Source organism: Megalops cyprinoides, chromosome 7 (assembly GCF_013368585.1).
Source record: "Megalops cyprinoides isolate fMegCyp1 chromosome 7, fMegCyp1.pri, whole genome shotgun sequence".
In the NCBI taxonomy this organism is placed as follows: Eukaryota; Metazoa; Chordata; class Actinopteri; order Elopiformes; family Megalopidae; genus Megalops; species Megalops cyprinoides.
This window is the reverse complement of record NC_050589.1, coordinates 29,547,455-29,571,729: the sequence shown is the minus strand read 5'-3', so window position 1 is coordinate 29,571,729 and position 24,275 is coordinate 29,547,455. Positions and strand designations below refer to the sequence as shown.

Below are 24,275 nucleotides of genomic sequence, written 5' to 3'. Positions count from 1 at the left end.
ACTATTTCAGAGCGCAAAGCTCCCTCGCCCATCAGGAAGCGCCCCGAACAGAACAGCCACATAAAACATTACAACAGCTGCAGGAAGAGGTGCTCGGAGAGGGATACTGTTTCCATCAAGAGGCATCTTGCCTTTCTCTCACTCTCACTTACCTCCTTCCCCCTCGTCTGAGAAGAGCACCACTGACCCCGAATTTCCCAGCATGACTTGCGTGCCCCTCCCCCGAGTTTCCTCACCGCCTCAGCTCCGGCCGATTTTTCAGGAGCGGATAGTGGAGGGGAGAGGGGGGGGGTATCGCGGCCTCCCATTATATTTTCACACTTGACGCTGGCATCAGGTGTTCAGCTTCGCTCAGTATGGCAGGAACAAAGCGCTGGCGAGTCTGAGGGGGCCGCTGAATTAAGCGGTCAGGTACGATGGCTGTGAAAACACCTTTCCCGGGTGTTAGATGAGTACGTCACTGCTCTCTCTGTCTTCATGATGCTCAGTTAGTCAAATGAGACTGCCTGGCGTGTCCCTTGCGATGAATATTACACAGCGTGTCACAAAGACTCAGATTAAACCAGTCTCATACAAATAAATGTACCTGGTAATTTAAGAATTACAGATGCAAGAATCAACCAGATATAGTCCTCTAAAACACTGGGAAAGAATGATTGCTGTATTAGTGCTGTTTAAATATTCCACTTATGAGAATATTGCAGCCTGCTGACTGGAATCGTTCAAGCCTCACTCACATGATGTAAGGTGATACTCGATCAAGGGCAGTAGTGCACAATGAGTGGACAGAAGTGGTTTGACGTTGAATTCTAGTACACTGAATCTAATATCTGTTTATTTTAGTGCCTGCTGAATAATGGCACCTATTATCACTCAGATGCTCACAAATGTTCATGGAGGTCAAATCATTTTTTTACGTGTGAAAGACTTTAGTTAAGGATGTTGATTCAGCTACAGTGTTGAAGCCCACACAATGGCAGCAAATAGTAATCTGCAAAATATTTTTTTTAATAATTCTTTTATTTCATTGAATAAATGACAGTACAGTACATCTTATTCCATGTTTGAACTACTTAACTAAGGACATATCCTAGTGTGAGTGTTTAAAACGTGAAAGTCCATTCATTTCTGTTCATTTGTAATTCAGTGTCAACCTCTTTTATAAGAGTCAAATGATGGCAGATGAATGTGATTCTTCTAAGCGGAGTGCACTGAGATAGAGGGGTCATACTGGCCGGGGATGTGCCAGAAACCGCCGGAGATGTTATCTCTCTCTCCCCTCAAGCTCTCGCTAACCCTCGCTCATCTCTCCCCTCACAGGGAAGGTGTTGAACACAGACCTGCGCCATTACCTCAGCCTGCAGTTCCAGAAGGGCTCGCTGGACCACAAGCTGCAGCAGGTCATCCGAGACAACCTCTACCTGCGCACCATCCCCTGTGAGTACCCGGCCGTCTGTACCCCACCTACCTGCCCCCCAATCCCCTGTGAGTACCCGGCCATCCATACCCCACCTACCTGCCCCCCAATCCCCTGTGAGTACCCGGCCGTCCGTACCCCACCTACCTGCCCCCCAATCCCCTGTGAGTACCCGGCCGTCCATACCCCACCTACCTGCCCCCCAATCCCCTGTGAGTACCCGGCCATCCATACCCCACCTACCTGCCCCCCAATCCCCTGTGAGTACCCGGCCGTCCGTACCCCACCTACCTACCCCCCAATCCCCTGTGAGTACCCAGGTGTCCGTACCCCCACTACCTGCCCCCCAATCCCCTGTGAGTACCCAGCCTTCCGTACCCCCCCACCTGCCCCCCAATCCCCTGTGAGTACCCAGCCGTCCGTACCTGCCTTACCTGCCCTACCTGCCCCTCAATTCCCTGTGAGTACCCAGCCATCCGTACCCCCCCTACCTGCCCCCCAATCCCCTGTGAGTACCCAGCCGTCCATACCTGCCTTACCTGACCCCAATTCCCTGTGAGTACCCAGCTGTCTGTACCCCCCCCCCACCTGCCCCCCAATTCCCTGTGAGTACCCAGCCGTCTGTACCCCAGTTACCTCCAAAAACCTCCCATCCGTGTCTGTCCACCGTATGCTAGTATACTCACCCCATGAGCACTGTCCCACACCTAATTACCTGGTCCCAGGTCAAAGGCCACTGCGTCAACAACTCCTGTGCCAGATCACCCCTCCCCTCTGAAAAATGTCATCCTCCCAACCTCTCCTGTGTGCCTTAGGTTAGGTACTCGGCTCCTCTGTCCTGTTATACGCCCTGCCCGTGGTGTGTGAATAGTCCCTCTTTAACTCCTCCTGTAACAGCATATTGTCCCGTGGAATTGTACCCTTTGAAAGCCCAGCGTACTGAGCGCTTTGGAAGATGACACCTGACTGGAGGGTGTGTCTTATTTGAAACTATTCACCATAGCACAACCGCACACTGTCCACACACAGTTAGCACACTTAGCCCATGGTGAATTGCCCTGGATCTGAGACGCACAACGGCGTAAGTCAGCTCTCCACTCTCTCCTAACAGAAAGCACACTCCCACAGCTCCATTAACCCTTCATGTGTCTCCATACACAGACAGACTGTCCCACACACGCGCATCAGGATTCATGACCATAAATCAGGCAGCCTTTGGTACAGAATTCATAATGTCCGTTTCCAATCCTGGTCCTAATGAGGCAGCATCGGTGACAGAGAGTTCCTTCCTTCTCTCTCTCTAGCCTCTTCCACTGCATCTCTCTCTCTGCATGTCCCTCCCTTCCTCTCTCTTTGTCACTCTCCCTTTCTGTCTCATTTACCTCATCCAACTTCCCCTCTCTCTCTCTCTCTCTGTCTCCCCCTCCTCTGTCTCTCTCTCTCACTCCAGTGAGTACAGATTCCCCCTGACAGGGGCAGGCTGTGGCTAATTTTTTCCTGCAGATCCGTCAGTGGAGGTCTGAAAGGAGTGGGAATGGAGCTCAGTGCTCTGGAGCCCCTCATCCCTGCTCCCTTCCACTTCCGCATGGCTCCCCTCCCCGGCGCTCTTAAAGAGGAATACTAATCAACCTGCCAGCAAACAGTCCTTTAATTGCCTCATGTAATCATTTGGCTTAAAAGGATGCCATTGGCTAAATGGGAAATGCAGTGCGCCACAGTTTGATTTCCAATGGTTTGTGTGGCAATGTTTTGCAGCATTTAGTTGGCAATTACTTCCTATTTCACACTTTACTAATAGATCATCTCGTAATCCGCACAATTAATGGCTTTAATTTGCATATAGAGTTTCTCATTTGCAACTCTTTGCTGGGAAAGCCGTGCTACTTCTCTCCTAATGCCATTATTTTTCATGTGGAAATATTACAGTGGTGAATAATTGGGAACGACAGCATAAATACATCGGTAATATGTTCATGCTCTTTGATTGATTTTGCCGTTTGGCCTGGAGTGGGAATGTATATAGTGGGGCTTGACCTCTGTCTGTAAAATATAGCGTGTGCTGGAACAACATTGATTGCTGCCTGTTGTGGTGGATAGTGCTACTAAAAAAAACCCCAATGGAGTAAATTGACACAAAAGTAGTGACTCATTATGTTGCTGAGAAGAAATTGCTTATTGCATACAGTATCAGTGTATTACATTGGCTTTTATTTGAAATCTAATGATGATTAAATTGTAAATTACAAGAATCTCCAGCTACTATGTTGAGAACCGCATTGAGTGCGATGGGGAGGTGAAGTAAATTTAACAAGAAAATCAATAAATGTAGTCACCCTTTTCCCTGTTCATGAGCAGTACATACTTATTCATTGCTTCATTATGAAAACAAAACATCGCCAAACTTGGCTCTAAGAGAGAGGCTGAATCAAGACCCGCTTGGGATGTGCGTCACCGTTGCCTCATCCAGGGCTGTTGCCCTCCCTGCCGATTGCCTCTGAAGGCTTTTTAAGCAGCCCTCTCTGCTGCGTGTGAGGTGGCCTTAAACAGCCAACACCACGCGCCCTGCATGCCGCGAGCGGCCATTTAGGAAGCACCGTGTCCCACAGACGCGGCCCCTCCGCATCGGACACGTCACCGGCACCCGGCCGCAGTGCAGAGAATGGCCTTTCCCGGCGAGCAGTGGCGGCGTCCGCGCTGTTCGGCCCTGGCCCTTTTCTGAGAAAAGGCTCACTCCCAGCGGTTATCCACAGAGAGCTGGCATTAAGGCCCTGGAAAAGGAAAAAAAGGAGCTGAAAAAGGCCTGGGTCTGTCAGGGGGAATGAGAGAGAGCATGCAGTCCAAATCACCATATTTTATAGTCTTGGAACCATCCTGACCAAGCCCAGCGCCTGCCTCCCTTTTTCTCCAAGAATTAATGTCCGCAACGGCAGAGCCATAAGCCCTTAAAAGCCCGCCAGACCAGCAGAAAAAGATGGGCGGTGTGCAAAAAGGCCTCAGGTGGCATTCAGTGTTAAGACTGCTTGCATCCTATGGCTATTTTAAGTCTTTGATATTTTCTGTCTGCACCGTCTTGGGAAAAGGAGTCCCATACCTTTCACAGCCAGGGGATGGCGCTGTCCTCAATAAGAATTCTCCATGCACCTGAAACAGCGCTTGGCATCAAACCTGAAAATGAATGCCTGGCCCCCTCCTTCCAGTCAGCACATTGTCTTTCCCTTCTTATTTTAATTTTGCCTCATGTCTAATTTGCCGGGGAGGAATGGTGTTTCCCCTTTTTTAACAAGGAATTGTATTGGCAAGCCAGGCAATACAGAGCTGGGCCTCAGCCTGGCTATTTATTACAGTCTCCAGCGGTGCATGTCAAAGCGATCCCGGTCGTGCGCTAAGAAGCTTAAGCAGCTGGCCGATTTTCATGTGGCGGTTTTATAAACTGCCGCACTAATTTATTTATTTATTACCCCCCACCACAGCCATTGGCGTTACCTTTCTACTTCTGGAATGTTTGTGGTGCACCCTTCACCTGGATCTTAATTTACCTTTTTTCTTTTTTTTTTTTTAAATAGAGCACTGCCCATGTGGACTGGATCTGGTTGAAGGTCTAGGTCTAGGATGACAGCAGTTCTCTATGTAGTACGTAGCTAAATAAGTTTTTTAGCAGTCACCCCCCCCCCCCCCCCCCCCCCACCAAAAAAAACATGTTCCATTCAAGGACATTTCATGTGTCAACAATGCTCTATGGAGCCGGACCTATCTGATGTGCTCAGACATAAAACGTGGACAATAGGCAGAAAGTAGCCGTGTTGTACTTCTTGCCTCTCCGTTAAACAGAAAGCGCTGTTTGCTCTGGCTGCGCCAACCTTTGATGCCTTCACTCAGGCAGCCTTCTTTGGCTGTTCAAATGCTGCTGTTTGCATAGCAAAGTGCCAAAGCGCTTTGAGGACAACAGCTCCCGATAACCTGGCGCTCTAGTTCATGTTGGAACGTCTATGGTGGGCCGCAGGAAGTAAACACATTCACAGCTTCGGCGTCAAGTGACATCCATCTGATTTATTAGCGATTTTATTGGCTGTCAGCTCTTGCGGCGTGCCATGGCATTAAAATATGCGAGACGTTGGTGTGCAAATCAATGGGCTTATAACAGATATATGTCTGTAAACCTAAAACAGCCATGTATAAACAGCTGCACACTGGCTGTCCATTCTTTACAGAAACGTTTCTGACTCAATGTAGCCATCATTCACGTGCGCCTGATCACTGATGTGGCTTTATTACTTTCATCTGGTTCTGTTTGAGTGAGTTATTGCTCACGCAGTAATTGTACACACACAAAAGCAGAATGCAGCATTACAGCCTGTCTCAGAGGATTATTACGAGCCAAATGAAACTCTGTCTTCTGACTGAGAATGAAGGGTCAGCACTCTTTTGGAATTCATGTGTGCATTTTTTTTTTTTTTTTTTTGCCAATACTGTGTTAGTGGGGGCGTCTGTGTTTCTTTGGCTTCTGATTGGATGTTTTCGCCCTGGTTTTGTCACGGTCTTTTCGGTGATCAGAGGACAGGAATGCCTCACGTCTCCTGCTGTAGGATGCTGTTGAACAAAAAGATTTCTCTAAGTGGCCTGGCTGATTCCATCCTCCGATTTCATTCCTGTCTGCCTCTGTTCTGTGGGTCTGTCCGGGTCAGGCACCGAGCTGTAATCCCCTCTTCCACGGCCATTCCAAGATCTAGCATAAGGACCTTTGACTCCCGGCCAGATGAACTGCCTCATACTCCTGGGAACTTCCAGTCCATGGCACTCTACCCTTTTTGACCCAAACTGCACCCGGTTGTTCATCTTGTAATCTGAACTGGAATGTAAAGTAGGGAAGCAGGGATCCTTGTATTTGATATTTTGTTTTGATTATGAAAAACAAAGCAAAGAATTCCTCTGCGTCCGAAAGGGGAGGGGCATTATGAAGGCACGCCAAGACTGTTTTACAAGAAAATAAAAGTGACAGAGCAAACAATGAATAGCTCCTCTTTTTCCAGGTCTCTGGCTTGATTCCTAGACTCTTTCTTCTCCAATGCTTGAAGTCTCCTTTACTCTCTCCCTTCTTTGCTTTTCCCTTCTCTCTCTTCTCTCTCTGTGGAAGGCATGATTTGTATCTATATGTATTTGAATGAAAGCAAAGAGATTAAATACCTTCCCTCCCAGTGACTTATTTTGCCTTTTAATTAAGCTGCCTGTATTTACTATCTCCTCTGAGAGACATCAAATAAAGAAAACAAAGCAAATCCAAGCCACTTTGCCAAAAAAGTAAATACAGTTTATAGCAATATTAAAAAGAAGATTTTGTGTTTTGGTAAATATTTCAGGGCAAACCGTAACGCATGAGAACACGAATAGCACAGTTGGATAACCGATGACCGAAATAAGCTTTTGGTGGTGCTGAGTTTTGGGGGGGAGGGGGTTGTGTAGTATTTATGTTCTTCAGGTTCAGTTATATTACAGCTCAACATGAGGAAAATGGTCGTTCACTTCTGAATGGAAATAAAGCTGAACAAAGAGTGAAGTCCTCCACGCGCTTCTTTAAACACCGTTTTCAGTTATTAATTAATGAAAGGATTACCACGTTAAGTGGAAGCTGTCCTGCAGTGAGCAGGTTGGATGGCTAGATTGTAGGTTAATGGCTGAGGTCTTCGTTAATGCCGGAGTGTGTAATTTTTATGGTTTCAAGAATTTAGACACGGCTCATTTGCTTCAAAGCAAGGAGAGAGAGAAGAGGGGGCGGGGGCAGGAGAGAGCTAGAGCGAGAGAGAGTGAGTTTTGGAATGTACAGTGAATGACTGTAATCAGGCCAGAGGTTAGTAACTAATTTAAAACAAAGCAAAAAAAGAAAACAACCTTGGGCAGGAAGAAAGCTTCCGTTGCGTCGATGATTGACCAGTCAGCGGCCCCTCAACACCCTCCCTCTACGACACTCCAGACAATCAGCGGAGCGGTTTTTGTTAATTCCTCACACACTTTTAGTCCTTGAAGAACAATGACGGGCTAATAGCGGTGGTGTCGTGCCAGCTGGAAAGAGCTCGGAGCGGCAGCGGAGTTAACTCCTTCACCATCGCACAGTCGCAGGGAAAAACAGGCACCCGCAAGGCCGTGAGGGCTCCCTGTCTCCATCTCTGGAGAGCCATCTCGGGGTTCTTACACCCCAAGCCCTTCCCCCCCTAGCCTCCATTTATGTTAATACAAACATAAACAATATATAAATGTAGAAATGCTTAAAGTCAGGGAGTCATGACATTCGTGGATGTTCAAATCACGCTTGCTGTTTTTGGTTTCTTCTGCCTTCCCTATGTTATACAGCCCCACATAACCCCCATCCCTGAATCCCTCCACCCCTCCAGCAAGTGTTCGACATCTGCACAAAAATAAAGGCCCTCTAGGGGAATAGGGAAATGTTACAGGCAACATGGAAATTCAGTAAAAACAGGCACACCTTCCGCAGAAGGTGGAGAGCTCAATCTTGCAGTGAGATCAGGATGTGCAATCTAGTGCGATATAGAGGAAACCTCACACAGAGCTGATGATAAAAACCCCACTGAGCGGACGGGTACGGTCTCTCTCATCGGTCTGATTGGTGCGAAACTGTCCGTCTGTCCTGTCGAATGAATCGATCGGTTTTTCCTCCTTTGTGTGATTGGCAGGCACCACAAGGCAGCCCAGAGAGGGGGAGGTGCCGGGGGTGGACTACAACTTCATCAGCGTGGGGGAGTTCCGCATCCTGGAGGACAGCGGCCTGCTGCTGGAGAGTGGTACCTACGACGGTAAGGGCTGCGGGAAAGGGGGGGTGTCTGCCCCAGCTCATCCCCAGCTCATCCCCTGCACATTGCTAGTGTGTCTCCTGCACTGTTAGAATCGTCCCTGCATGTCCTTGAAGTTCTTTACCTTGGCTTGTAAAGAGGGTATTCGTTTGTTTCCCTGTTTGGCTGCTGCCTTGCTACCTAGGTGCTGTGTGCCTTTGGGAAGCAGTGTGGAGGAGTGGATAAGGAGCAGGGCTTGTAAACCAAAAGTTCCTGGTTCAGTTCCCAGACAGGAAACTGCTGCTGTTTAACCTTGATCAAGGTGCCCATTCAACATAGCTTGAGTTAATATTCAGCCTTGTAAATGGATGAAATGAAAGTTACTCTGGTTAAGGGCATCTGCAGAACAAATGGATACATTTCATAATGGCTGTTATCTCTGTCTAATAGTAATTCCTGGCAACAGTATCACATTCGACACATTTTGTAATCCATATATGGAGTGGGTTCTGTATGGGCGAAATATAGCTGTTTAGTTACAGTGCCTGCCTCTCACAGCTCAAGAGAGAGAGAGGTAGGCACTGTCCCTCTAGGGATTTGAACCCAAGACCCTGAGGCTCAGACACTTTTGACTCTCTGACTTAATGAAGTGCTGATGGAAGCAGAGCCCTGCCAGCCCTCGGGGACCAGATTTACCCACAATTCAAGGCACAGGCAGTTTTAAATAATGCATAGCACTGCAGCGCGGGGCCGTAACCCAGCAGAATGGCGCACACCACCCAGTGCTGCGACAGTAAGGCATAAGAGCTTTCAGCCCTTTAGTTATTAATGAGGTGGCCTTTTGACTCCAATGGGAATCCCCAGCCCCTCTGCCATTGATGAATGGGGAATTCTAGAGCCCTGTAGCCTTTGACTCGGCTGTGTGTGAGGGGTATCTGCAGGCCGGTTAATGACCTCCCTCTGAGTTAATTGTTGACTGCGGCTACTGCCCTTTGACAGGAAGTGATTTCACAGTGGCTACCTCTGTGAGGTAACCTGCCAGTCACTGTGACTAATGCCGGTTGATTCCTGGACTGGACGAGGCCTCTGCGATGGCTTTTGTTTGCAGTGTTCTCACAGTCTCTGAAAATTTGAGGAAATACTTTCATCTTGGAAAAATGTCCTCCTGTCCCTGAAAAGACATGTAAATATTCATTCTTGCATTTTTTTATAGTGATCAAAATACTGAAATCGTCCTTTCCTGCAAATTCTAACATGACGTCATTTCCTTTCTAGTACAGCAATGTCAGTGAGCTGATAATGCTAACAGATTGGTTAGCTTACAGGCTTGTACATTAAGTCCACTTTCAAGTCTTTGGAAAGTGGCATTTTCTGCCAAGAGCATCTGCAAACCTGTGCTGACACAAAAGTATAAAAAAGGTAATGCATCAAAAAGCTATTTTCTCCCTGCGATTCCATCTTCAAAATAGCCCAGTTTCAGTCAAATTTGTCAATTTCAGCAAATAAAAGTAATGCTTGAAAATATAACCATAAATTTAACCAATTTAACTGTAAATGGAAACTATAAATTGGTGATAGACCATTCACTGGAGGCATGGAAATGGCAAGCATAAATGAGAGATTTGAGTGGCAAGCCTGAATTTTTTTTCAGGGGCCGTAGGAATGGCACAGCTCATTATTTAGGGAATGAAGTCTGTGTTAATGGCTGATGGTGGGCCTCTGTTTGACCTCACGCCAGTCTGAATGCCACATTCGGCCACGGTAGCCATTAAGCACGCGGGTGTTTTTAGATCGATAATGTGCGAGTTTCAGCGATTCTGACACTGTGAATTGCTCAGAATGCAGAAAGCATTCCTTGCGCGCAACTTTGTGGTTTTTAAGTCTTCCCTGAGAGACGAGGGGGCACTGTCACTGTGTCGCCTAATCCCAGTTACATCAGAATGAATTATAGCACTCCTGTGTCTGCGCGTGTGGAAGGCAGGTTTGCTCCTGGAGGGCCAGATTGGTTCCAGTTTTCATTCCCCCTCCGATCCTTATCACATAATTGAAGTTCCGAGCTGGACTCAGCCCTCTGGTATCACAGTTGCCCACCCCTACCGATGTAATAAATAGTGATGAAATCGCAGTGTAACACCTCACGATGGCATCGCAGTTGAAAGCTTAATGATGACATCACCATGGAATGCTTGGTGATGACACAGTGGATTGCCTGGTGATGACATCACAGGGGAGTCGGTCACGGTCCTCAGCCCTGTGGTTCTGGCTGCACGGTGTGTGCAGCACTCCCACCTGCCAGCCTGCTTATCCCCCATTCTCCAGAACAGGGCCCTTGAGCGAGACTTCCTAGCCTCCATTACCCCTTTTAATTGGACCCAAGGGTAATGGAGAAGAAGAGGAGGAAAGAGATCTGAAAAGAGGGGAAGCTGCACTCTAAAGATAGGTGGGGGTTTTGTGTGTGTGAGTGTGAGTGCGCGTGTAGATCTGGACAGCCCTCTCTTACACTCTCACTCTATCGCTGTGGAGACAGCACAGATGAAAGGCAGAGCCACGCCACTCCTGGAAGCAGATGAGTTGTGAAGAGGAAGGCGAGGCAGTCCCCTGGAGCCGGGGTCCAGCTGTAAGCCGGAGGAGACGTGGCAAGGGGCTAACATTACATGTTATTTATCTGCTGGCTGGATGCAGCAGGGTGCAATTAACAGTTATTATCCCATTTACCCAGCTGGGGGTTCACTGATGCAATCCAGGTTACTTTGCTTAAGGGTACGGCTGCTCCCGGTATCAAAGCATGTAACCTCCAGGTTAGGAGCCCAGCTAATCATTTCCATGCCACCCCCGCACTATCTGCATTTGCCTGCACAGCGTCTTACGCAGAGATGCGGTATTTCACCAGGCAGATTATGCTCCAGCTCTGAAGAGGCCCTTTGAAGAGTGTTAGATAAGGCCCGAAAAAGGGGCACGGGTGCGTGGGGGCGAGGAGATAAATTTAAGGTGCTGCGATGAGAGCGCTTTAGCAGGAGGGCGGGTAACAGGAAGTGCTCGGCGACTGTTTTGGCTTTGAAGGATGTAAGCGGGGCTTCGGGCTCAGAGCGGCGGCTTTTTCCCGTCCCGCTCGGTGACGGAGCGTCAGTGAAGAAAGGAGGATGACAGGTTTCATCTCCAGCGCGTCTCCAGGTAGCGCAGACGGGAGTCGGGGCTCAGACGTCACGGCGTGTGTGTGGCACCATGCCGCGTGGAACTGAAGGCAGGGACCCGCTTCAGCTACAGGAGTCAATAGAAAGGAGGCAGGGTTGTTTGTGCAGTATTGGGGGTTAGTTTATTTAGCAAATATCCGTCGATGCTGCAGAGCGAAAAATATCTGACGGGGGGCATCCCAACTCCAAAACTGACCTCAAGATCAGCGCCAAAACCGCCCTCGTAAGGGAGGGATCCGTTCAAACGGCAGCGAGCATCAAGGTATTAAAGCCTTCTGCTGGAGGCGACGGCAGCGGGCGCCGTGACCACACAGAGCCGGGATTCGGCAAGGTGTAGGACATGAAAGACAGCCTCGCGCATCGCCTTGATCTCCCGGGCCCGCAGACAGGAGAGCAGGCGCGGGCCTGCCGTTTCTTCCATAATTAGACCAGTCAGGATCGTCGCCGCGGCGACCATTCCCCTGGAGAGTGAGTCACCGCGCCGCTACGCCTCTCTGTCTGTCCACCCCCCCCCCCCCCCCAATGCACACAGACAAGACACATAAAAATCATGAGCACAGGTTAACCTGATGACATGCAGAGTGACGTGATCAACATGGCAGGGATGCATAGAGACAGAAGCAATGAATTATCTATTAGTGCCCATTGTTATAATTATTAACATAATTACAATAAAAGTGATGAGTACCAGATAAATGGACAGTGGGCAGATAGAGGGCCAAACGGTTCTCAGGTCAGTTAATTGCTCACAGATGGGTACCCAGCAATGCATTTGGACCAGTCAGGTTCTCCTCAGTCAGCAATTGAAAGAGTTTCACAGCTCCTACAGTGCTGTTTTGGAGAAGTGTGAGAGGCAGCAGCGTGACAGTAGGCTAGGTGACATGGCGCCTCGTTGTCACCGCATCCCGTCTCCGTCCTGGGTCTCTGCGGCCCCGTCGTTCCCTCTCGTGGTTCGGCGGAGCAGAGCCAGCTGAGAGCATCGTGCCAAACGGCCGTGCCGCCCGGCGCCAGGATCCCTGCCGTATCTGGTTTAGGCAGGAGATGCAGGTCGCCCTCCTCTCCATTCCGCTCCCACAGCGGGCATGGGGCGGGAGGGCGGGGGTGTGTGTGTTAGTGCAGAGAGAGAGAGAGAGAGAGAGAGAGAGAGAGAGAGAGTGTGTGTGTGATTAATGAGCACACACACGGCCCTGGCCGAGCGGCAAACAGAGAGATCTCACACAAACACACACCTCCAGGCCATTTCCAGCTCCGTGCTTCCAGCCAAGCTCCACAGCAGTAAGTTTAGGGACGGTGGGCAGGGAGGGTGCATGTAACACCTGTGGCTTAACCCCGCGAGAGCCAGCGTCGTACAGTAAACACACCTTCCTTAATAGACCTAATAGACTCCTCAGCAGTAGAGCATAAAAGCTGCCATACACGGTGTTCGACTCCTCCACATATTTTGATGTTGGACTGGAGTGTTGAAGTCTGCCCAGCTCTATTTGTGGAAACCAGAGATCAGAAGCTGGGGGAGGTATCCCTGCCCCTGTATGTCCGGTGAATCAGGAATCTGGATTTAGCTTACACAGGGAGGGGTTACACTTCTACACGAGCTGCAGCTGAACTGCAATTCTGTCCAGTTTTAGTGTTAAATCAGGCAGATACTTATGTGAAGAGCCTGTCACCTCTCTATTAAGGCAGACTCACATGCCAGCAGTAGTTCTTTCTTTCCAGTGTTTTCTAGGGGAAAGTAATTAAATGAACACACCCTTTACTGTGACGGCAGTCTTATTCAGCGCTAGCTTTTGCAGATGGCTCATTCCAGGCTTTGTCAGGGGGTGGACTGTGCGTGCAGAGGTCTCTGTGAGACGGTGCGGTTAGCACAATGTGCGGGGGAATCTGAAAAGGAACCTGACTGAAATAGTTTGAAGCGGCGCCCGGGAAGAGGCGGGGTGCGCCGGACAATGGAGAGCGAGCCACAGGGAGAGAGGCAGGAAGTCTTTCAGCCTGTTTCCTCCCAGCCTACTGCTTCCTCCTGAGTGTGGCGGAGGGGGTGTTTACTGTGTGTGCGCGCGTGTGTGCGGAGACACTTGTCATTCAAAGCAGACCGTGCTTTGTCATCTGGCGACCGTGTTTCAAGGCTGACGTAGACAGCTGTGTGCTTCTTTCTGTCTATCCACCTACCTGCACGAACACATTAAGGAAACATTAAAACAATGTTGAGCAGCCAGTCCCTTTCAGTCACAGATCCCTGAGATCGCCCACAGATTAATTGTGACAAATAACGCAACAAATCTCTTTTGACTTCCTTCCCACCACCCCCCAGCCCCTCTCCATGTTTTCAGCGTACATTAATCAACGGCTGCGAGCTAGGTGTTTATAAGCAATTAATCACTAGCGACGACTTGTTGATAAATGTCTCCCATGGCTGGAGACAGGCGCGGATTAAAGAACGGCCCCGATCTTTTATCTGGATCAGCTGCGCGCTCCGGTATAATGAAGCCGTCTTTGAGAAATGCAAATGGCCATCAGGGTGCCGCAGCCCGCTCGGCTGTGATGGGGTGCACGTTGCGACTGGGTGAAGGTGTTTTGATCTGAGAGCATCTCCCGCTACGGCTGTGATCGACACACGCACATTAACCCACTTGCGTAAACAGCAGGCAGCTGGGGCGCAGCCAGAGGTCGCTGGGTACTCATTACCCAGAGTGCATTGCAGTGTGGGCGTGCGCAGGGGCGACAGGAGCTTGCGCTCGCTCTGGAAGTTATTCTGAGTTCCATGATTTAAGAGCATCTCACAGTGGGAAGCAGAAACAGGACTAAAGCAGTCAGAGGCTCATGGTGCTCACAGGGGGCAGCAATGTAGCATAGTGATTAAAGAACAGATCTCGTAACCCGTTGCGAGTTTGATTCCGCACAGGGGCACTGTTGCTGTACCCTTGGGCAAGGTACTTAACCCACTGTAGAGAAGCTGGCCGACACTTCTCCCATAAATGAGCAGAAAAGAACCAAAGGTTAAAAGAAACAATGGCCCTGTTCACACCTGGCATTAACATGCATCTTGGTTGATCCGATCACAATTGGACAGCTCTAAGTACAGGTGTGAACGCACCCAAGACGCATTGAGATCCGATCGCTCAGACCACATTCGGAGGTGATCTGGGCCGCATATGGCAACATTCTTTTAGCAGTGTGTACCAAATGTGTCCTGGGATTACTTAGAAATTCCAGGTAACTTTAGCTTTGAGGAAACAGCGATTTAACGTTAAAAAATATAGCAAATGCTAACTGAAAACTATGAGAAGCTTAATAACATTTACATTTATTCATTTGGCAGACGCTTTTATCCAAAGCAACTTACATAGGTTACAGTTCTTTACAATGTTATCCATTTACACAGCTGGTTATTTACTGAGGCAACTGTGGGTTAAGTACCTTGCCCAAGGGTACAGCAGCGTCCCAGTGGGGATCGAACCAGCAACCTTTCGGTTATGAGTCCTGCTCCTTAACCACTATGCTACACTGCCGCCCCAATAACGCTAATGAAAACATAACAAACCATGTAATGTAACATGTGCACTACATAGCATGAAAAATAAATTAGGTGCGAAAGGGTTAAAGTGCGACAAAGGGCAACAACAACTAGAGTTCGCAAGCTACAGTACCTCAAATGCTTCCAAGCCCCAAAGGTGTAATGCAGTATATTACATGGAAAAATGGTATTATGAATAATATGTGAAGTGTTGTAGTTCTACAAATAAATGTTAGTAGACTATTTTGGGAGTCATAACAAGATTTACGATGTCATGAATATCAGGTTACATTTACATTTGTTTATTTAGTAGACGCTTTTATCCAAAGCGACGTACAAAAGTGACATAACAAGCGTGCTTCGGTTATAGAAAAGTGATTCATAAATGTATTCACAATACTAGCAAACCAGCAAACACCCTTTGATATTAAACTACATTACAAAACATGTTCATTGCAGTGAATAGAAACTTTGGAAATATAATATCTTGCTTAGCATAGGCCTATTTAATTCAACTATACTTGCAAGGTGCCAGAAGAATACTGCGAAGTTCAAAATGTTCTAATCTAGCATTTGTGCTTCTTCCGACTATAAACAGAATTTAACAAAATATCAGCTGCAGCTGAGTTAAGGGTATTTAATTTAAGTGATGAATAGAATCTAGCTTGCTAGTCAACTAGGTTTTCATTTATAGATATCTGTAAATGAAAACCTAGTACGCATTATTTTATAGTGACAGTCAAGATTCATTCAAACAGACCTTTAAATGATGCATAAACTTACATTTGCAAACGGAAATGATGTACGTGCATATAGAGCAGGGAAGTGAGATCCGATCACAAGTGGTCACTCGAGATGCATGTGGATATGCATTCTAATGCCAGGTGTGACGTACTTAGAGCTGTCCACTTGTGATCGGATCACCCAAGACTCATGTTAATGCCAGGTGTGAACAGTATAATGGCCAATAATTTATTTTAAAACTAAACAACAAAGACAAATGCTGCAACCGAATACTCATGCTGCCTCACTATATAGTACGCAAAAAGCAGTACGTCACAATCTGTAGGGTGTCCGAATACTCAGTAGGCATTTAATAGTAGTCGCACAGTACCTGGATGACCTACTACATCTGTTGAAATTTTGAAGTATGCAAATGTACTAGGCTACACTACGCTATCCTATAAGTCAGCTGGAGTCCGAATAACCGAAGAAGAATTCACCAATGATTTCTGATGTAAAAAGGACAGCTGAATAACTACACTGAAATTGATTAACTAATTATTATTAGCAGCCCTTTTGTTTTACTCATTATGTCAGAAGTGATAAAACTGTAACTGAATCAATATCCGAGACGCTTATAAGGTCATTGGAGGTCTAGTCAGCTTGGTTAAGCTAACAAATAAATTGGCTTGTTACATAACGTTAGCTTTTCGTTTTACCTCAGGCTGACAGCTAAGCAAAGCACGCTGATTTTTAAAACATGTAAACATCTAAACATCTGGGTCAAAGGACAGGTAAGATGGCGGTGGAGTACGTCCGCATTGTCTCCTTACTACTCGCTCGCATACTCAATAGTACGTACTACAGTAACAGTCTGGTAGTGCGTTCTTAACCAACGTTAGTGCATACTGAGTATTCTAATGCAGCCAAAGAAACCAGCCTACACCGACCAAAAGCAGGGACAAAACAAGCCTCCCCCCTGCACTCCAGCCACACCTGTATTTAATCCACCTTCAATTAGTCAGGTGTGGCTTGATAGCCAATGGGCTGGGCCCCATACAAATTATCATCAGGTGCACACAATTAACAAATGATTGACACACAATTGACAATTAGGGAGAGGTGGTGAAGGCTCTCATTCACACCCAGTTGCCTCAGTAAATATTCAGCTGTATAAATGGATAACATTGTGAAAACCTGTAATTGATGTAAGTCACTCTAGATAAGAGAGTCTGCTAAATGCCAATAATGTAATGTAATGCTGCTTTTAACCAGAATGGCTGCATATTAAGGTTCGAGATTTCACAACTCTTTTCTAAGTATGGGTTTTATGTGTAGCATTGTGGAATAAGAGAGAATCAAGATTTAGCAAAATGCTATCTGATCTGCATCATTGTAGAGTCTGTATCAAGCAGCAATGGCGCGTATGGCTGAGTGTTCAGAACCACATCGATTGGACACAGAGGATCTGGAAAAAGCATATCATGAGTTAACAATGAGTTTGCCTGGCATTTGCTTGCTCCAGTTTGTTTCAAATCGATTGAAAACTTCTTTCAGCGATTCATCCTCCAGTGAAAGGATGCACGACCTCCACTTCTTGTTTGCTTTTCATTTTGCGTGATTCTACACAAGTGATTTGAGAGCTGTCGGTAAGTAAGAAAAACAGCTCTACTTTGAGTGGGTTTTGTACTTCCCTGTTCACTCTAGTGAAAAGCCGTGAGAAACAGTAAGACTGGAATGTGTCACGCGCTGGAGGAGGCTTGGGATCAAGGCATGCAGGGTGCAGACTGCAATGTGCAGTCATGCATTCAGGCTCTAGAGGAGCATCATTAAGCATATCAGACGGTCGTATTTGAGGCAGATTCTGGTGCTGATTTTCCTGAAAGTGGCATTCTTAGATCAGCCTTGACTGACTTGAAAAGGGCTATGGGTGGGTAAAGGGAACCCACACACTATGAAGGTAATTAGGAAAAGCCTGCATTTGGACTTGGTGAGGGGAAATGCAATGTTCAGACATCAGAGGATGTAAAAATGGAATATAAACAGGCCCTTCATTTGAATACTTTCTAAATTATGAGGTAAGGAGCAGCTTTAAAACACTTGCTTTGCGGTGTAGTGTTACTTTGAAGTTTTCAAATGAGCATTTTTTAGTCCTTGATGGTCCTGGACATCATTATCTCCCAGTATTTCCATTGTATTCTGAACCATTCTCCTCTTGAATGCGCTCTCCCACAGTTAATGTCCTGATGCAGTCCCATCCAGATTTGATGGATAATAGATCAAACATATGCTAATGGAGGCTCCCACTCGGGTATGAACAACTCTGTGGATAGAGTTACAGAGCGTTATATAGCTGGTCTATTGACTTCCAGCTGCAGGAAGTAGGAATTCCCAAAAAAAAGATCTGTTGAAAAATACAGCACCAAGGGCTAACCACAGTTAAAGAAATTTTATGATTTCTAGTAGCCACACACTTGCATCTCACTCACCTCTACTTCCCCAAAGTCCTTACATTAATAGCCGATGGAATATCTTTAAATATTGATATGCTCCTCTCTATTACATAATGCTGTGTGGTCTTATTTATAACAAAACCTTGCACCTCATTTATAAAGTCTGCTACATGCTGTGCTAATTCAGTTTGAAACCAGACTGCTTCAGTTTACTGGTCTAAGGCCATTCAGCCAAGATTGCCGTCTTTGTCTGAAAATGCCTTTAAAATCCGCCTAAAAATATTTTTTGTGCAATTGCTATGTATAGGAAAGATTTTTTGAATCAGCAGGCCGAGCTCAAATATAGAGATTAAGCGGAGGTAGGGTTTAGACGGTAATTAATTAGTTTAAAAAGACAAATCCCCTTTTGGCATCTTTTCTTATTCTTTAATTAAGCTCCACATAAATTATGAACTTAATGAAGGGTATAATTAATTTAAATGAACAGTTTTAGATTTGAATAAATTAAAGTGAATTCTGCGCTGTGAGTTTGTGAGAACAATGTCGATGTTTGTGTTCAGCATCACCCAGTGACTGATGGGTTTCGTGCACCAAATAAGTAAATAAATAATTTAACATAATTAAGTCTTTAATGTGCAGTGCAGGTTGCTGAGATGTTACATCCCGAAGGCGATGTTCATTAAATATTTACAGCCTACTTTGAGCCGGGTTTTTTCTCTTTTTCCTCACAAGAAAACAACCCGTCAAGGATGTAAATTGCCAGATACCTCTGAAACCAAATATTTCTGTTAAATGTAATAACGACACAGAACCCCCAAGACGCACCCCAAGGAAAGCCATAAACTGACAGCCTTTTTTTGAACAGAATTTTCTCCCCTTGTCGTCGTCTTTTGCGGTTTACAGTTAAAAGCTGGTGGAGGGTGGAATTCATGGGAGAGGCTCTGTAAATGAATCAATATTTGTATCCTCCTGTGTGGTTTCTCCTTTCTAATTCTGTTGGTTTGTCATGAGTGGAGAGCCGAAAGTGGGTCACCACAGGCTCTCTAGACTCACAGACAGTGATGGTGTGTCTCTCCACCAAGACGTGCTGTTATTGCTTGGGGGGCCCAGCGACTCAGGACAATAAGAAAAAGCAGATAGAGCAAAAAAAAAAACAACATGATTCCACTCTGTCCGATGAGGCAGCGCACAGTAAATACCTCAGTAAGAAAGGTAAAAAAAAACAATCAGTCCCCAACTGGGGACCACCAACATGAAAAGGGCAGTAAGAAGACTGATGCATCTGTCAAGGTGCTCTGCTGTCAGAGGAGACGAGGGATTGGTCGGCGCCGTTGGCAAATGCCAAACGAGCCGCAGAGCGTGCTCTCAGGCGGAATGGCACCACTGGCAGGCCTCTCCCGTCCTTTACTTTAAGGACCAGCCTGACTTTACCTTCACTTTATTTTTTACCCATGTTTTCAGGTAACTACTACGGGACACCCAAACCGCCCGCAGAGCCCAGCCCTGTCCAGCCCGACCTGGTGGACCAGGTCCTGTTCGACGAGGAGTTCGACACCGAGGTCCAGCGCAAGCGCACGACCTCCGTCAGCAAGATGGACAGGAAGGACAGCGCTGCCCCCGAGGAGGAGGACGATGAGGAGCGGCCCCCCTTGGTCAACGGCCTCACAGGTTAGCGCTCCCCCCTCCCCCCCGGCCCACAGCTCTCTCTCCGATTATAAAGCCTTAGCGACATTTTGCGTACTGAATAAATCCCCGATGTAACGCCAGAGCGCTCTTTAATTAATGCACATTTAGCAGCTATAAAATGTCACATTATATCTTATGGATGCTCCAGTTGCTCTTAAATTAGTACCTTGGAGGTGAAGTGGGACATTTTTGCATTTAAAGAGTGCGAAGCTCATATCCGGAAAAATGATCCATAATTTACCTTACAATTATCATTTAAACCCTTTTTTGGAGGGGGGGTAGTGCAGGAATATGAAACCCGGGGAAAGTGTACATGAGGCATACACCAAGATCAGTGACCCTGAAAACACAACTTCATAAATCGTATATATTGCATATAAATGACAAGCCCGACGTAACTCTTCCAGAGTTTCAATTTCTCATTGAACAACTCCAGGTGTCTTTTTAATGAGTTTATCATTAAAATCAGAGTAAAAAATGTCTTTAACCTGAGAAATGACAGCAATATTTCATATGTGAAAACCTATACCAGGTATTGACCTTTAGATCCTCCACAGGTTTCACAGCAGCCCCCATTCGCCAGGCTCCTTTCCCATGATGCTCCAAGACCATATGTCTTGTACTGAAGGTCACCTTGAATAATAACTGTCCAAAGTCTGGGAGGGAACACATGCTAGTGATCAGTTAGGAGAGACGTGCTCACTCGCGGGAAAGAGTTTTGTCCTTGTTCGCCTGAAGGACAACCACATATGGCCTCCAAACGAAGCACGAAATTACCACAACACCTGTCTAATTAATCACAATTAAATGTATGCGGTGTTTAAAAGCATGTTTTAGAAGTAGTCACCACCAAGGTTGAAATTGCTTGCCCTGGAGTGCTGACTCAGGGGTAGCCGCCAGTCGGCGGAAAGGCTTGCGAAGATACAGCGAATCGTACAGGCCCACTGCCATCCAGAAGCGGCCATTTTTCTTTTATTCAGACGTGAATAACTCCAGCCAAATGAAGAACAAACACACACAGAGTTGAGGGCCACTGAGACAGACAGGAGCCTTTCAGCCATCGGGTCCCCCAGTCCCACTTCTGATCTGTATGCCGAGTCAATCTGGACTCTGCCCATCTGCCCAGTGTAAATAGGTCCTAACAACAGTGGCTCTGCGGAGAGCTCGCCGTTTGATCAAATTTCTAATTCCCTAACAGTCAGCATTCTGTTCAGTTATCACCGTCATTAGAACAGCCTTAAGACCATTGGCTTACATAGTGCAATAATACTTGAGTTTCTCATGGTCCCTCATCCTTCTTATGGGAATGCTTTGCTGACAGCTTTCCTGTCAGACCAGCCGGGAGAGAGGGGGACTGTTGCCTCCCAGAGCTCCTTCTGCGGTGAGGTTCTGATGCACCTGTCCCTTCCTTAGCCCCTCCCCCCCAGGGGCTCATGGCCCAATGACATGTGCCCCCTTTACAACTGAACAACTGAACAACAACTGAATTTCACGTTGTTGTTCACACACCTGTAAGCACAGACAACCCCTGACCTCTGAACATGTGAAAAACATAGCACTCCTGCTTGGCAGACTGGTCCCTCCACGAGACAAGCCTCCGACACAGACAAGCCCGGGAACGCAGAGTAAAGCTGGCGGCGTTGTGCTAGCCTCGGGCAAAGACGGCAGCGCTGTAGCATGGGGCAGCAGAGGCTTCATGCACAAAGGCTGTACAAACAGTTCTGACAGATCAAGGATGTTCGCAAGGGTATTTCAGCTCATGAGTTGTCTACTCTCACCTACACTGTACATCCGTTGTGATCTCTGATCTCTTGCTTTATCTGCCGTGTGCTGTGCGGCTGCATGGGGTTGTAGCTTTTCAGTGTGAAACATTTAGCTAGGACACATGCGCTTGACTTTGTGGTGAATTCCATCGCTCAGTGACATGGACTTGTGTTTGGGATTTCTGCGGGGGTAGAGCCGCGTTCTGCTCCTAACACATAAAAAACACATGAGCGCCGGCTAGTGTTATCATAACTGAATGTTTGGTTTGGAGTAGGGTGTCAAGATTCTCACACTGCATAGTCAACAGCCCACATGTTTGTACATCCACTTTTCCACTGCTGTCATCAGGGGAGCCCTCATATTCACAGCCCACAGACAGCACCAGCAGCCTCAAGCCTGTGTTTGCAGCTGATATTACACTCTCTTGGCTGTATGGATAGATGAGCTACAGTATAGATTCGAGTTTAGGATTAAGTAAACCGTGAGTTATCTTTCTTTTCATTCTCCAGTGTACCCTTTCATCAGCTATTTTTTTTAAACAAGCACACACCGGGATCCTGAAAAACCAGCCCAGCTTTGAATGCAGCTGTGATGATAGGTCAGAGGTAGAAGGGAACTCACGCACATTGTCTCTCTCCCTCTATTTCTCTCTTTCTCATACACACACACACACACACACACACACACACACACACACACAGCCCGCTTGACACTTGACTCTGCGCTCCCTGCCTTGCGGAAGTGTGGCCGGCACAGCCTCTGCCCGGGAGGCGGCTCCACACACATCAGCGCTGACATGCAAATCCTGCGGGGGCCAGCTGATCTCCTCTCCCGCACCGAAACGTCCCGGCCACACTCGCGGTCACGGCCGGTGTGCGACAGGGAGGCTGGGGGAGAGCGGCAGGATCCAGGTGTCCGCACGCAAGCTCACTTCCTGTCTGTGCCTCTCTCTCCGGCCCGCACGCAGAGCACAAGGACGGGGCTGAGTGGAGGAAGGCCGTGCCCAGCTACACCCAGTCCAGCAGCGGCATGGACTTCCGCATGTGGAACTCTCTGCCACGCGACGAGAGCCAGGAGCCCCTGCCCAAGAACTGGGAGATGGCCTACACTGAGACTGGCATGGTCTACTTCATCGAGTGAGTATCCTGCCCGCCCCCTCCGCCGGCTGAGGTGACCCGCCATCCGCTGTGTAGTAGATAGGGTGCCAGGCTAGCATTCCTACAGGTGTGGCTTTTAATTTTATCAATTACCCTTGCTTCCCGATGTTGTCCACTATTACCCAGCTCTACACACCGAACAGGTCACGTGAAGTAGTGTTTACATATGGTAAACATCCCCAGGCTACAAGGCAAAAGCGTTTGTAAATTAACATTTATTGTGGAAGGTTTATTTGTTTAAGGCTACCTAGAGTGGCCCTCTGCAAGGCAGACTCTCAGGGGAAATGTTTGGTTAGACTTACCAAGCATTCACCACACAACCTTATAAGGGCTGCCTGCTTTGTGCATTCATTTTGTCCAGCCAAACACCTTCCCTAAGTTTGATTCCCAAACGCCTGTTCTCTTACTGTAAAAGTACTACTGAGCAGATAAACGCATTAAATGACACCAGCCAGCAACTGGAGTGCTGGTTTCACTGTAAGCTGCAGATGAATGCAGGTGTTATATGGGCTGTTACACCTGAGTGTCCTGTTTTTGTCATTGTGCTCTCTAATGTTCATTTATAGTTTTTGGAGGAAAAACCCAAGTTGCCTTTTAAAATGGGTCAATTGGTACAGGAGGCACTTGTGGGGGGTACGTTCTCGAGATCCCTGCAAATGGCTAAATCTGTGAATACTGCACAGTACTGATAATAGGCTTATGCAGAAAGAGGGATTTGTTCCTGTCAAAAAAACACATTTAATTTAATGGAAGGATTAAATAAAGAAGTGATTGATATGGGTGTTTACGTAACAACACAGTGAACGTGTGTCATGAGTAAATTGAATGTAAGGGTGAAGGTGTTAGGCTGGTGCTATGTGGCCCAGAGCAGCCAATGGCCAGCAAATAGCAGGGATCTGCTGTGGGTTCTGGTGGCCACATTGACATGGCAGATCTGAGCCCATAATCACGGCCCAGCCCGACTGAATCCTGCACACAGACCCAGAGCAGAATCGGACCCCCCCCCCCCCCCCCCCCCCCTTCAGCTCCGCTTGACGCGCGCCTCTCGCACGCTGCGGTGACGTGACAGCGCTCACAGCGGCTGCCAGCGAAGGCAGGAAAGCGCTGAAAATCAATATTCTATCCGCACGGGTCGCGGAACAATTGAGTAAATGGAGCTCTCCCAGCGGCCCACTTGTTTTTAAAGATATCTGGCTCTGAGCAGCAAATATTTGCATCTGAGTTCGCCGTGCTCTTATCATTAATATTTCAGGGCGACCAGCAACATTACCAGCCCGAGCGCTCTCAGTCACAATTATATTTTCAAGCTCTTTTTGTCAAGGCTTGTGAAAAATGGCAGTTAAAAACTATGTGCCCTGCTGGAGTGGATTGCTTTGGGAAGCGGTAGGTGCGTGTGCCCCTCAGAGCAGTTGGGAATATCCTGGCGGTGATGGCCTGGCAGGTGCAAAAGGCTTTGGACAGCGTGAGAAATATTCTGATTTTTTTTTTTCCCCCTCACACATGAAAAGCACTCGCTGTCATTCTCTCCGTCTAGCACAGCAGGGAGAGGTTCTGATTCTGAGAGCCACGCGTCATCCAGGTGTAGCAGCCCTCTGAA

At 47.4% G+C, this 24,275-nt stretch overlaps 1 protein-coding gene across 1 annotated transcript in view; it reads left to right on the top strand.

Moving 5' to 3' along the window:
• LOC118781311 (membrane-associated guanylate kinase, WW and PDZ domain-containing protein 3-like) overlaps positions 1-24,275 on the top strand; it is a 117,304-nt gene that overhangs the window by 67,457 nt on the left and 25,572 nt on the right. The window contains exons 2-5 of the mRNA XM_036534291.1: positions 1,321-1,437; positions 8,101-8,220; positions 19,533-19,739; positions 22,489-22,657. Coding sequence (XP_036390184.1) covers positions 1,321-1,437; positions 8,101-8,220; positions 19,533-19,739; positions 22,489-22,657 — 613 coding nt within the window. The remainder of the gene's footprint in view (positions 1-1,320; positions 1,438-8,100; positions 8,221-19,532; positions 19,740-22,488; positions 22,658-24,275) is intronic.